This window comes from Rhinatrema bivittatum, chromosome 3 (assembly GCF_901001135.1).
Source record: "Rhinatrema bivittatum chromosome 3, aRhiBiv1.1, whole genome shotgun sequence".
Classification (NCBI taxonomy): Eukaryota; Metazoa; Chordata; class Amphibia; order Gymnophiona; family Rhinatrematidae; genus Rhinatrema; species Rhinatrema bivittatum.
Window position 1 is genome coordinate 545,061,646 of NC_042617.1, and position 15,791 is coordinate 545,077,436.

General features: G+C 42.4%; 1 protein-coding gene across 3 annotated transcripts in view; it reads left to right on the forward strand.

The window, feature by feature from the left end:
* Nucleotides 1-15,791, forward strand: part of TBC1D32 (TBC1 domain family member 32) — a 661,976-nt gene that overhangs the window by 567,916 nt on the left and 78,269 nt on the right. For all 3 annotated transcript variants that reach the window (XM_029596414.1, XM_029596412.1, XM_029596413.1), the window contains one exon: nucleotides 7,629-7,712. In XM_029596414.1, the coding sequence (XP_029452274.1) occupies nucleotides 7,629-7,712 (84 nt within the window). The remainder of the gene's footprint in view (nucleotides 1-7,628; nucleotides 7,713-15,791) is intronic.

Sequence of the window (15,791 nt, forward strand, 5' to 3'; positions counted from 1 at the left end):
CTGTGATTCCTTTAATATTTTTGTTACATAATATGGTTGCCATCTGTAAAACCAGTGTTAAGCTTATGAACAAGGTCTGCTGAAATAACAATTTGCTAATATATACAGACCTTGTTATCATCTATCAGCTCGCTTGCCTTCATGGCATCCAATTTGGTTATTTATGCCAATTGATGATATAATTGTAGTTTCAGCATGGCATTCTGAGTGGTCAGTCACAGATGTCAAACATTTGATTATCATTTGCCCAACTGTTTGCTCAGCTGGTTTTCATTTACCATATGCCTCTGGACTGCATTAAATTATTTTCAACAGGTTAGGGCCATCGTATAGGCAATCTTTTTAGATGGGATCAGGCTAATGATCCATATTGTAACTATGGGCAATGCCAAACAGCATCTCACTTTGTATATGAATGTCCAGTGTCTCATTTCAGTGGTGATTTATTGACATTACACCTTGCCAGTGACAACACTATTAAGTTTCACAGTTCGTTTTGCACATGCTGAAAGGAAAATCTGTTTTATTTTTTAGACTTCTTTTAGATAGAATTATATCCATTCATTAACAATCTTTGTATTTGTCCTCATTTGCATGAGAAAACTTTCCTGAAACTTCACAATTCTGAAGTTTCCAGAAACTTTTCTCTGATCACAATGCACTTTAGTATATTGGCCCATAGAGAAGATATTGTATAACAAATATCTAATCAATGTGCAGATTTTGGCAGTATGAGAAGAAAAGGTTAAAACAGAGTCCAAGATGATTTCCATATTCCCTACCAAATAAAAAAAAATGAACAGGAGTAGAATCTATAGAAACAAATCCAAAGATTGAGTGGAGGAAAGATCTTTAGATGCATTCATTGTGAGTTAGCGAGGATGTATCCAACACGATATGAAGGAAAGAAGGACTAGAGAAAAAAACACAAAGTTTCCATCAGCTTAAACAAGTTGAAAAGGCTGCATTCCCAGGAGTCGTACAGAGGGAACTGGTGTTTTTTTCTCCAGGCCACATTGTCCTGAATGCTCACACTGTACTCTCTTTATCTTAAGTCACTGCCTAGCAAGTCAGTCTTACCCTTGCATCCCCAACCAGGTCCAAAGTGTCCCTCTGTGCCTGGGCTGTGGGACTTTATTTCTTTCATCCTGCACAGCCTGAGTTGGCAGCTATACAGACTCGCATCATCTGCCAGAGCTCTTTCTCTGCCATCCGGTGTGTTCTGACTCAGCAAGCCATGCAGGTAGGCTAGTGTAGCCATTGGAATGAGACATTGCAAATTCAGTGATTGTCTTTCTCTGCTACTGTGCCCCCATGGAGCTGTTCTCCCAGCCAGCCGGCTGCAAGTGATCAAGCATAGACTGCAGGCCTGTGGCTCTGGTGTGTTCCTTCTCCCACCAAAGTGCCTCCATGAGGAAGCTGTTCCTGAGCCAGCTGGCCACATGTAGCTGAGCATGGGATCGAGGTCTTTGGCTGCCATCAGCTCTCTCTTCAGTACAGCACCCCTATGCAGCACATACTGGAGCACTGCAGAAAATGGTTCACAGACAGACGGATGGACATGACCAGCACTTAAGGTGTTCTTTTTTAATATTCAGAAAGAACACCTAAAAATCGCATATGTTAATAGCATCCAATAAATTATCTGGTTTGCGAATACAAACACAAAAAGAAGATCAAAACCCTTCCCTCTACATTGTGTTCTTTCTTAATTTCCCTATGTAAACTCTGCACAGTCATGAGTAAGCTTCTGTTTTAGGATTTTATCGTATTGAAAAATCACAAAAAAGGAAAGGAGTTCTTTCTCTTTTTAATGGGAAACCTCTCAAGTATTTTGCATGTAATCCAAGCTTTTTATTTTTTAATGTTTATAAAACTTATTGAGAATTTATCAATGTTGATTTGAAAATGTAAAATCCAGGTCAAAAGCATTAAGAAAATTGTTTTCAACAGTTTCTATACACATCAATTTATTTAACAAATGAATGCAGTTGTTTATGTATAGATGAGCTTTAAATGAAGAAAAATGCCATCTAGTTACCTTGATTCCACACTGTAGGTACTTGATACATACACTGCCAAGTATACATAATAGATATTTCTAGCAAATAAGATGCTTCTAATACTGGCAGCACCAGCAGAACTGTATATTTATTTTATTCAAATTTTATATATTGGTAACTAATCTTAAAATATTTCCAGTGTTTGTTTAGCATCCAAGTGAATCATTATAAATCCCATAGTTAATGTCTAAAATCCTATAATCTACAATAAAAATCATGCAAATATGCGCTCTACATGCTAAATAAATTCTAGTAATCCTTTGTTGAGCCATAATGTGTGGATTGCTGGAAATTCTCAACAGCCAGTATTGGGTAACTTCTCAGTATATCTCAACTCTACTCATCTCAGACGGGTATTACATATGCTTCCAGAAAGAAAATATTTTAAGACATAAATGTAAATATTTCTGAGATATGTCACTTTATAAAAAAGAGACCTTCAGGTTTTCTACATGAGGTTGCTTTGTGATGTATAAGTTTTATCTGCTTGTTTCGTTGATTAAAAAAAAAATCTTTTTTTTTTTACATTCAGCTCAGTTGTTGCACAGTAGAATCTCATACATTCAGTTCAGCTAGTGCTCAGTATAATATCTTGGGATACCTGCTAATGTCAGCTCCTGAAAGAATCATCCTGAATTATGTATTAAATTTAAGTGACTTTTTCACAAGAGAAGCATTTTAATACTTAGAGCTTTATTTATTAAATTTTGTCTCATAAACACAGAATGGGAATAAAAAACCTTAGTAAACAAATCCTTAGACCACAGAAGATTATGCTGACAATTGAATATTGTTTTGACAGAATGGCGTAAATTGATGACTTTAAAACATTTGATATAAATAAAATGGAGGATATGTATTTATTATATGGGGTCTTTTAATATATGCTGATAACTAAATTTTAGATGATAATGGCTCTAGTGTTGACATTGCCCTTTACTCTGGAAAACAAAAAACTGGCTTTCTTATGTCTTCCTCTTGATTTATTATGTGTTGCGCTTCCCGGCCGCATTGATGCCGCGACCGGGCCTGCTCACCTGGCATGCTGGTCTACCAGCTCCTCACTTGCGGCCTCCACCAGCGCTGCTCGTCCGTGGCATCCCCGGGCATCTCCAGGCCTATCGGGGCCTTCCCTCTCGCAGCGCTCCTCACGTTGGGGCTTGGCATCTCCATGGCATTGGCACCATCCCCTAGCGCGCATGCACGCGGAACTCCCAGACATTTAAAGGGCCAAGCGCGGGAAACCCATCCGCGGCACACCCCAATGACGTCAACTGAGCCCTGTATATATGCAGGGCTCAGACTACTGCTCTTTGCCTTCACAATCAGGCCACTCCATTGCTCCCTGATCAGTTGCTCGTTGGGACCCTATCCCAGTCAACCGCACCTTGGTAGCACCATTCCGTCCGGCGTCTGTTCCGCGGTGGCCGGGGCACAGATCCGGCAAGCACCTTGTTAGGGTTGACACAATTGGTGTGCTGGTTTGCTTCTGTTCCAGTGTCTCCTGTTCCAGTGTCTCCAGTTCCAGTGTCTCCTTGTTCCTGGATCCTTCCCAGGTAGTACCTATATGGACTGACTTCTTGGTACTGACCTCTGCCTGCCTGACTATTCTACTGCCAGTCGCCTGGAACCGAACTCTGTCTGCCTGACCATTCTACTGTCTACTGCCTGGAACCGACCACTGCCTGCCTGACCATTCTTCTGTCTGCCGCCTGGAACCGACCCTCGCTTGCCTCGACTATGCATGGACTGATACTGGTATTGACCCTTGCTTTGTCTGACCTCTCTTGGACTGATACTCTGGCTCTGACCCTTGTGCTTCACTCGGACACTCTCTTCTGGCCCCTGGTGATCTTCGGGCCAACGTACTTGGATAACAACCGTGGCTTTCACGTGGCTAGACCTGCAGGCGCTGCCTGTCTCATTCAGAGGACCTCTCTGAACTATTGCCTTTCCGAGGTCTCAGGAGCTTCCGGTTCAGGTCTAGTTTTTCCACTCTGCATCAGCTGCGCACCCTTGCTCGTGGTGGGCACACCTCTCCGATACCTCTCCTGGAGACCACCGGAGGTCCACCTAAGTCCAGGCAGTACCCAAGGGCTCAACCTGCAGAAACCCAAGACTCTTATTGGTGAAGCTCCAGCTAGCCTCTGTCTCCTTGTGGGCTCTGCCTCCTGGTGGCAGGTGCTCTCTGGATCCAACCAGAGGGCTGTACCAATCCTGCACCAGGTCAAGGGTCCACCTTCAGTGCAACACTATGAGCTCCTCCATCCATAAATCTTCTCTGTTAAAGTCTTCTCCTTTCTCTTCACATATGCTTTCATTCTGCTTTCATATCATATCGTCCCTTACTTCCCTGATTGACCATTAGTACATATGGGATGGGGTGATAGTTACTTACATTAACATAGTTAACCTAAAACATTTCTTTTTAAAACTAGTACAGTAGGGATTCACCAGTGTTCCAAGTCACGTTTGTTGTCTGAAGCATATTCTGAATAAATTACAACAGTTTCTCTGGAACAATTGATTTCAATATCTTTTTCATCAAATATACCACCATTCCCATTTTAAATGTTGGTCATCCAAGCATAGACGGTATCTTATATTGTAGGTAAATTACTATTTGTTCATGATTCCATCCTACAGTAATATGAAGAATAGTGATCCCTTTCAGAACATAAGGCCAACATTTATTTGATGACAAAGCAAAATAATTATAGCAAGTGCCACTTTTGGTTCCTTTACTCACTGCTTAGTGCTTTCAGTTTTCCTTTTATGACCTATGCAGTTTCAGTCCTCAGTTCTTATACACTAAGGCAACTCTCCTCCAGAAAAACTGGCCTTTATTTCTTTTCCCTAATTCTTATGTTTCGTTATGTCTTCTTATCACTAAAAGATGAATTTAAAAAGACTGGGGTGCACCAAAATGGGGAGATGTATGGATGTGTGCACCCAGCGGATGTGCCAATATCTCATTCCAGTTCAAAAAGGGGCAAGGTGTGGGCATGGTTTGGGCATGGCTTGGGTGTTCTGGGGTGGGACCAAGAGATGTGTGTGCAAATATTTACACGCCTGGGTGCATGCCTAGGTCCAGTGCTGCGTAAGTATTTGGAGGAGGTTTAAAGGGTCTGAGGTAAGTGGGGGGAGTGCAGGCTATTAAACTGGGGGGGGGGGGGGGGTGTTGGAGAACCTAGCTCTACACTGGTCAAACTAGTGGATGAACTGGTGAAACTGGTCATGGCATGGATGCACGCAGGTTATACAATTCTCTTACTTAAGTGGCTGAAACCGATTTGCGCGCTAGGCGCACCTACTTGCAAACTTTGGAGCACACATAGGTGCACCTAGGCTATTTTATAACATACATCTGTATGAATCAGTGGAACATTGCATTCCAAATGCAATGTATTTCCCACCTCAGCCAATCAACAATTCAACTATTTTTCACACTTCTTATTGAGGAACTGATCTAGTAAGACTTTGTTCTTGTTCTGTGCTTGTGGGAATTAAAGCTTATAAAATAAGCTTTCAGTCTGTAAGGGGTAGATTTTCAGCTGTGACAGTGCAACCGAAGATAACATTGTAAACTCACAGAGTTATTTTTAAGAATAGAAATACAAAAGACTTGCCATATTGGGTCAGCCAAAGGTTCATCAAGACCAGTATCCTGTTTCCAACAGTGGCCAATCCAGGTCACAAGTATCTGGCAGGATCCCAAGGAGTAGAGAGATTCCAAGCTGCTTATGCCAAGAATAAGCAGTGGATTTCTGCAGCTCTACCTTAATGGTTAATGGACTTTTCCTCCGGGAACTTGTTTAAAAGCAGCTACACTAATAGTTTTCACCATATCCTCTGGCAATGAATTCCAGAGCTTAATTAGGCATTGAGTAAAAGAATATTTTCTCTTATTAGTTTTAAATGTAGTACCCCTGGTCTTTGTACTTTTTGAAAGAGTAAACAACTGATTAATGTTTACTCGATCCATTACACTCATTATTTTATAGACCTCTGTCATATCTCCCCTTATCCATCTCTTCTGCAAGCGAAGAGTCCTAACCTCTTTAGCCTTTCTTCATAGGGGAATTGTTCTTCCCCGTTATCAATGTGGTCACCCTTCTCTGTACCTTTTCTAATTCTACTATATTGTTTTTGAGATGTGGTGACCAGATGTGTACACTACAGAGGCATTATGATACTCTGTTTTATTCTCCATTCATTTTCTAGTAATCCTTTGCATTCTGTTTGCTTTCTTGGCTGCTGCTACACACTGAGCAGACGTTTTCAACATATTTTCAACAATAACACCTAGATCCTTTTCCTGAGTGGTGACTCCTAATTTAGAACCTTGCATTGTGTAGCTATAATTTGGGTTACTCTTCCCTAGTGCATCACTTTGCACTTGTCTACATTATATTTCATTTGCCATTTGCATGCCCAGTCTCCCAGTTTTGCAAGGTCCTCTTGCAATTTCTCACAATGCTCAGCAGTACATATCCAGCTAAGCCTAGCTGGACAACTATTATCCAGCCAGTGCTATCTAGCAAAATGTAGCTGCTTAGCCCTACTTATTGTGCTTACTGTTTACATTTACAATCCCTCACCTAGGACTGTCTCCAGACAGCTGTTTTTTGCACAGCTAAATTTGTTCGACCAGTGAATTTAGTTGAATAAATTTAGCTGCTTAGCCCTACTTATTGTGCTTACTGTTTACATTTACAATCCCTCACCTAGGACTGTCTCCAGACAGCTGTTTTTTGCACAGCTAAATTTGTTCGACCAGTGAATTTAGTTGAATAAATTTAGTTGGTCATAGGGGCAGGGCCTTAAACCACAAAGACTGACCTGGATAAAACCCAGTTTTAACCAGGTAAATATTTTGAATATTGACCCTTAACTTATGCCTAAGAGATCAAGACTTGGTTTTCAGCAATTGTAGTATAACTTCCCTTCTTCCTTTTTACTCCCTAACAGTTAGTAGTGTCGGTTAGCAGCAAAGTAAATGTCTTTTAGAAGTTTATTGATTATTTTGTCTTTTCATAATACACCAAAAGTCTGTTAACTGTATGGTAATAATATGACTGAGTTGTACATTAATTTCTTGTTTTGTGAGTCATAATAATTCACAAGATGTCTTCAGAAGAAATCTAACACATTGTAAAATCTGTACATTAGTCTTCCCTCATTTTTTAAAATCTGAACTTGTATATACAAACAATAGATAAGATATACTAGTCTAATTATAGTTAATTTTCCTTTTATACCAAAATAATTTAACAAATTCCAAAGTAATCCTAGTAGAGTAGCATCTAGATCATAATAAATGATTCCTTTTCAGCTCATGCTGAGCAGATTCTCGAATGAACTATTAAAAATGTAATTTAAGGTAGAAATTGTGTCATGAATACAAAAGCTTAACACATGCTTTGAATTAATTTTCCCTTATAATTATCATACAGGAGCTTAAATTACATTGTACTTTGTTGAAATTCTTTTCAATTGCTTAGTTCTTTTACTCAATTTGTTTGTGAAATTAAAAGTATTTTTGTTTTTTTCTACCTATTGCAGTTTTGTTGGAGTTATTGGAAAAGTTTATTTTATATCTTTCTGAAAACCCAGCTGACTGTTATTTCAGCAGTGGAGAATACAAAGGTAAGGGATTATATGTATTTTTTTTTTTTTTTTTTACATCTAAAAGTTTAATGGAAATAATTGCATCATTACAGCACTGGAGAAATAAGATCTTGTATTATAGATCATTATGTCACAAGAAAATATATGCAATGATATTGGTCTGCAGGACAAAATGGAGAGAGGGTGCCTGGATGATTCCATGGACACTAGATATTTTCTTCCTGTTGTTTGTTTTATCAATTGGGACTTCTTTTTTGTCAAAACAATACAATTGCAAAGGTCAAAGTAATTTGGTAAAAGAGTTAAAGAAACTGAGAATAGATTACAAATATTACAAAGTACATTGTATGTTTAGATTACCCTGACACTTGGATTTAAAACATTTTTAGCAGAAAGCTATATCTTTTTATTAAGCAAATAAAAATATTTGAATCCTATCTTAGGATCACAATCTATGCATGGAAAACATTGAGATATTTAAATGTCACTAACATATGACCCATATCTCGCCTTTTTTTCTAGGGTGTACGTGTTTAGATCTTTGTCTATCCTCATATGTTTTAGAACAAAGACCACTGACCATTTTAGCAGCCACCCTCTGGACTGCCTCCATCCTGTTTAAATCCTTTTGAAGGTGCAGTCTCCAGAATTATATACAGTAATCCAAATGAGGCCTCATCAAGGACCTATACATGAGCAATATCTCCTCCCTTTTTCTGCTGACCATTCCTCTCCCTATGCATTGAAGCATATTTCTGGCTTTTGCTGTCTCTTTATCCACCTTAAGAACATAAGATACAATCATTCCCAGATCCTGTTCTTCCTTTGTGCTTAGAAGAATTTCATCTCCAATACTGTACCTCTTAAGTACATAAGAAGTTCCCATGCTGGGTCAGACCAAGGGTCCATCAAGCCCAGCATCCTGTTTCCAACAGAGGCCAAACCAGGCCACAAGAACCTGGCAAGTACCCAAACACTAAGAAGATTCCATGCTGCTGATGCCAGTAATAGCAGAGGCCATTCCCTAAGTCAACTTGATTAATAACGGTTAATAGACTTCTCCTCCAAGAACGTATCCAAACCTTTTTTAAACCCAGCTACACTAACTGCACTAACCACATCCTCTGGCAACAAATTCCAGAGTTTAATCATGTGTTGAATGAAAAAGAATTTTCTCCAGTTAGACATAAATGTGCTATTTGCTAACTTCATGGATTGCCTCCTTGTCCTTCTATTATCCGAAAGTGTAAATAACTTATTCATATCTGCTCGTTCAAGACCTCTCATGATTTTAAAGACCTCTATCATATCCCTCCTCAGCCATCTCTTCTCCAAGGTGAACAGCCCTAACCTCTTCAGCCTTTACTCACAGGGGAACTGTGCCATCTCCTTTATCATTTTGGTCGCCCTTCTATATACCTTCTCCATCACAACTATATTTTTTTTTAGATGCGGTGACCATAATTGTACATAGTATTCAAGGTGCGGTCTCACCATGGAGCGATACAGAGGCATTATGACATTTTCCGTTTTATCACCATTCTCTTCCCCAATAACTCCTAACATTCTGTTTGCTTTTTTGACTGCTGCAGTATACTGAGCCAACGATTTCATCCACTATGATATATAGATCTTTTTCCTGGGTGGTAGCTCCTAATATGAAACCTAACATCGTGTAACTACAGCATGGGTTATTTTTCCCTATATGCACCACCTTGCACTTATCCACATTAAATTTCAACTGCCATTTGGATGCCCAATTTTCCAGACTCACAAGGTCCTCCTGCAATTTATCACAATCTGCTTGTGATTTAACTACTCTGAATAATTTTGTATCATCTGCAAATTTGATTACCTCACTCATCATATTCCTTTCCGGATCATTTATAAATATATTGAAAAGCACGGGTCCTAGTACAGATCCTTGAGGCACTACACTGTTTACCGTTTTCCACTGAGAAAATTGACCATTTTATCCTACTCTCTCTTTCCTGTCTTTAAACCAGTTTGTAATCCACAAAAGGACATCTCCTCCTATCCCATGCCTTTTAGTTTTCTTAGAAGCCTCTCTTGAGGGATTTTGTCAAACGCCTTCTGAAAATCCAAATTCACTACATCTACTGGTTCACCTTTATCCACATGTTTATTAACCCCTTCAAAAAAATGAAGCAGATTTGTGAGGCAAGACTTGCCTTAGGTAAAGCCATACTGACTTTGTTCCATTAAAACATGCCTTTTTATATGTTCTGAGATTTTGATATTTAGTAGGGATGTGCATTCGTTTTCAACGCATTGGCAATCCGCAACACATAAGTCCCTATTTGTTGTATTCGTGGGTTTGCGAAACACATCGCGATCCCCCACGAATACAACATATCATATTAGTTTCATTCTTTTGGAATAGGAGATAGCAAAAACCAGCCATTTCCTGTGAGTCATAAGTGAATTCACAGCCCTGTCATAAAGTGGGTCAGACAGGTTGGCAAGGAGACCAGAATGCAACCTATCACAGCTAAGGATTTTTCTAATGCAGCCAATTGCCGCTCTCACTCAGTGCTCTGTGACGTAATTCCTGATGACGCAGAACTATTTATACGTTAAGCACGCGGCATGCCATGCACTTTCTTTGTGGAGATGGTCTGGGGAGGAGGTCCGGGGAGGTGACTGAACTCAGAGCATATTTTGATATTTGAAATCTGTATTCAGTTGCTTGCTACTTTGATATAATTTTCCATTGAAAAAGATATTTCTTCGATTTGGCTGCAGTGCTGCCAGCTAGCCATGCTTTATTTGACCGCACTTTTTTTTTTTATTGATCTGAGACGGTCTCTCTGTCTGTGCCACTGAGAGAAGCTGCTAGCAGTGGCATGTTGCTGGTTATTTTTATATTTTACACCCTGGGGTAGGTTGCAAGCAGGATTTGGGTGTTGTGGGTAGCAGATATATTCAATTTCTAGCTAGTTTGATAGAATTTTCCATTGAAAAATATATCTCTTCCTTTTTGCTTCTGAGCCAAGCAAGCCATGCTTTTCATTTTGCTGCAGTTTTGTTTTTTTTTATTGAACTCAGGCTGTGTCTCTGTCTGTGCCACTGAGACAAGCTGCTAGCAGTGGCATGCTGCTGGTTATTTTTATATTTTACCCCCTGGGGTAGGTTGCAAATAGGATTTGGGTGTTGTGGTTCAGAGTTATATTTCAATTTTTAGCTAGTTTGATAGAATTTTCCATTGAAAAAGATATTCCTTCTTTTTTGCTACTGTGTCAAGCAAGCCATGCTTTTTATTTAACTGCAGTTTTTTTTATTGGACTCAGGCTGTCTCTTTGTGCTCTTTTAAGCCAAGAAGACAGTGAGTGCACTCACTGGGCATCAGTGGGTTCAGTTCATCTGACTCATCACCCTTGAAAACCATCTCTGGAACTGGTGTCTCCCCAACATCCTCATTAGTAAACACTGAAGCAAAGGCCGGATTTTCAAAGTTCTACGCACGCCGGTCCTATTTTATAAAGGAACAGCAATGTGCATAAAGCCCTGGGACACATCTAAGTCCTGGGACTTCGAAAAAAGGGGCGGGGGAGGCCCAGAGGCCTCCAGCACAGCGGTCATTTGCTGCTGTGTCAGAGGATCGCTTGCCGGCAGGCTGCCAGCGCATGAAACTTGCGCCTTCCCGGAGCAGGTGCAAAAGGTAAGTTAAAGGAATTGGGGAGTTTAGAATAGGGCTGGGGGCAGAAGGTTTAGGGAAAGGGGTGGGAAGGTTAGATTAGGGAGGAGGGAACGGGGGAAGGCTGCGTGCCGTTGCGCACGCCGACTCCCTATTTTATAACATGCACAGACCTGCGCGTGCATGTTATAAAATCGGGCGTCCATGCGTGTGCGCCAGGTAGCACACGCACATGGACGCCCGTATGTACCTTTGAAAATTTACCCCAAAGAATTAATTTAGTCTTCTGCAATGGCTTTATCTTCTCTAAATGCCTTTTTAACCCCTCGGTCATCTAAAAGTCTAACCAACTCTCTCACAGATTTCTTGCTTCAGATATATTTTTAAAAAAAATTATTATTTGTTTTGCCTCTACGGCCAACTTCATTTCAAATTCTCTCTTCACCTGTCTTATCAGTTTTTTACACTTAATTTGACAATGCTTATTCTTTTTCCTATTTTCTTCAGATGGATCCTTCTTCCAATATTTGAAGGATTGTTTTGGGTTAAAATAGCCTCTTTCACTTCACCTTTTAACCAAGCTAGTAATCGTTTTCCCTTCCTTCGACCTTTCTAATGGGTGGAATACATCTAGAATGCGCGTCTAGGATTGCATTTTTAAACAATGTCCATGCCCGTTGAACACTTTTAACCTTTGCAGCTGCACCTTTCAGTTTTTTCTAACAATTTTCCTCTTTATATCTGTTGTGATCCTGTCCGCGAGGAGCGTGGGCAGGCTCCCTACCCCAAGCGGCCGGTCGGGCCGCTGATGCTACTTACCTTGCGGCAAGTGTGCCACCGTCGCCGGGCTCCTCTCTGGCTACCGCCGGTCCTGAGCAGCAGGGTCGGGCCGCTGGGAGTTCTCCCATGCGGCTGGGACCTCTGCTGCCACTCCTGCCTTCCCTGATGCTCTGCAGCCGCTCCAGGGTCCTCGGGACGACAGGGAGTTGTCCTCATCGTTGCCAGGGTCTTCAGCCGGTAGGGAAGCCATCCCTGCCGGTGCCCGCTCCAGCCTGGGTCCTTGCCCGGCAGGGAAGCCGTCCCTGCCCGTGCCTGCAGCCTCCCTACTCTCTCTGCCTGACTTCTTCACGGCATGGAGCCGCTCCTGCAGCCTGCCTTTCGTCCAGCTTCTTGTCAGGGCTGCTCCCGCTGCCTGCCTGCTTCTCCTCGGGCCTTCCACATGGCTGGGGATGCCACCAGCCTGTCCTCTCTTCTTCCAGCTCTCCTTAGGCGCGGGCCCGTGCCTCTCTCCTGCTCTTCAAGGGCCAGCCAGGTGTGGCCCCCTGCTGACCCCTCCCTGGGCGTTGTTCTCTTCAGTCCTACAAAAGGGCTCAGCGTCCATTCCAGCTTGGCCTTCGCAAGGAGTTAGACACTCCTGGGATCCTGCTGTCCTTCGTTCCATGAGTCCTTGTTCCAGCACTTCGTCAAGGTCCTGTGTTTCCTGTTCTTCGTAGGAGCTCCATGTCTCGTCTAGATGTCCGTGATCCAGTCCTGAGGTCTGTCTCCTGATCCTCTACTCTATGTTCCAGTCCAGATGTTTGTTCTCCTTTCCTGATGTTCATGATCCAGTCCAGATGTTGTTTCTCCTGATCCTGATGTCCATGATCCTGTCCAGTTCTCCTGAACCCCTGGTTCCTCGTTGCCACCCTTCCTGGTATGCCACATCGTGGTCCGCAACCAGCCCCACGGGCGGGCTGTGTAGGGCGCTTCATGGTGCAATGCCTTCCTTACTTCTGCAGCACTAGCCTCCGGGAGACTTCCGCTTCTGACCTTATCCCTGGTCTATGGAGTCCCTTGTGCTTACTCGGTCCGTGCCAAAGACTCTGTCAGTGTGGTCTGCGACCAGCCACTGGTGGCTGAGTAGGGCGCGCCTCGGTGCAGGCCTCTACAGCTTCTGAGACATGTTCCTTTTCATTGCTCCACACTTGGTCTAGAGGCTCTTTGAGTCCAGCGTGGTCCGTGACCAGTCCCGCGGGTGGACTGTGTAGGGCGTGCTGCGTCGCAGTCTCAACCCAGTACTTGCTTGAGTCTTCCTGATGCCTTGTACCTCATTCCTTCTGAATGCCTTGTACTGCGTTCCTGAGTCTCGTCTGTGCATCCAAGTACCTTGTTCCTTAGTCTTCGTCTGAATCTCCATGTTCCAGTCTTCACTGCCCTGGCCTCCATCCGGTCTGCCGCTTCTTGCCCTACCCTGCGGCAGGTCTGAAAGGGCTTGGAACGGTCAGAGGACTGTTCATAAGACCACCATTGTGTTGCTGGTCTTCTGAAGCGTGCAGGTCCGGAGGAGGGTCACTATCTCCAGTCATCTGTCTTCAGTCCAGCCTCACTCTTGTCCAGCCCATGCTTGGGCATGCCTCATCTGCCGTGGCACCTCTTCGGAGTTCCTCTGGGGTCAAGCCGTGGTCCAAGAACACGCATCCCCTGGTAAGCGGAACCGCTCTCCTAGCGCTTCACAACAATATCAAAGTTTCCCTTTTAAAATTTAGTGTTAGAGCTGTAGATTTACTTATTGTCCCCCTTCCAGTTATTAGTTTAAATTTGATCATGTTATAATCACTATTACCAAGTGGCCCTACCACCATTACTTCTTTCACCAAATCCTGCGATCCACTTATATTTAAATCTAAAATAGCTCCCTCTCTCATTGGTTCCTGAGGAAGCAGATGTTTATTACATCCAGGAAGATTATGTCTCTAGCATGTCCTTGAGTTACATTTACCCAGTCAATATTGGGGTAATTGATTAGCTTCCCTGATTTCTCTTAACATTTCATCATCTGTTTGACCATTTTGTCCAGAGTATAGTGACTTCTGTCACTATACTCTTACCCAACACACATGGGATTTCTACCCATATAGATTTTACTGAGCATTTATTCTCTTGTATGAACTTTATCCTGTTGGACTCTATACTCTCAAGAACATAAAGTGCCACACCCCCACCAAGTTGATTCTCCCTATCATTGCGATATAATTTATACCCTGATATAGCACTGTCCCATTGGTTATCCTCCTTCCACCATGTCTCTGTGATGCCAATTATGTCAATTTCATCATTTACTGCTATATACTCTAACTCTCCCATCTTACTTCTTAGACTTCTGGCATTGGCATATAATCATTTCAAAGTGTGTTTTTTGTTTGTATTAGCAACCTGCTTTTCAGTTGATAGGAATAACTTGGAAATCTTTAGCTCAGGTGATTTTTTTACATATAGGCACTTGGACTACGTTTGATTTTATTGGAACCTCTCTGTTGTGATGCCATAACTCTCCTGTTTCATTAGTATCCTTCAAGGATACATTCCTCAGAACCATACACTGCTGAGTACTGTTGGCTTTCCCCTTTGTTCTAGTTTAAAAGCTGCTCTATCTTCTTTTTAAAAGTTAGTGCCAGCAGCTTGGTTCCACTCTGGTTAAGGTGGAGCCCATACTTTTGGAAAAGTCTCCCCCTTCCCTAAAGGTTTCTCCTAGTTCCTTACAAAACTGAATCCCTCTTCCCTGCACCATCATCTCATCCATGCATTGAAACTCTTGTCTTGTTGGATAGCAATCCCGAAAAGTCATCAGGGCATACCTTATTGCCCTGAGCTCCAGAAAATTTATCTGATGCTGTGCTTCTGCTACAGTCCAGGTTCCCTGAATTTGCAGGATGTTGACATGGGCTCCCCAACCAAGGTTGGAAGCATCCGTTGTCAGTGTGATTTGAGGTTCTGGAGATTGAAAAGGTAGTCCCTTGAGAAGATTGGACTCTTGACTCCACCAAGGCCAGCGAGAGATAGATCTGTCTGGTGGCGTGGACAATGTTTGACATTGGATGGTGGGCCTGAGCCCACTGGGATTTCAGGGTCCATTGTGTTACTCTCATGGCCAGATGGGCCATTGGAGTAACATGAAGCGAGGATGCCATGTGACCTAACAAGGTTAGGAAATAACGAACCGTTGTAGATCGATGAGTCTGCACCAGTTTCGCAAGGGTTGCAATAATGTTCGCATGATCCCTTGGGAGAAAAGCTTTTGCCTGTATGGTGTTTAAGTCCGCTTCAATGAAGGAGAGAATCTGTGATGGAACTAGACTGGATTTTGGATAGTTTACTAGAAAACCGAGAGATAGTAGTAGTAGCTGTAGGGTTAGATGTAAGGAGGTCAGAACCTCCTTCTTGGATGGGGCCCTTAGCAACCAATCGTCGAGGTAAGGGTAGACATGAATGCTCTGTCGTCTGAGGTATGATGCTACTACCGCCAGGCACTTTGTAAAGACTCGAGGCGCTAATGCTAGGCCGAAGGGGAGCACTCTATACTGGAAGTGTCTGTGTCCGACTGGGAAACAGAGGTATTTCTGAAGAGACAGTGTTATCGCTATATGCGTCTTGAAGGTCTAGAGAGCAAAGCCAATTTCCCT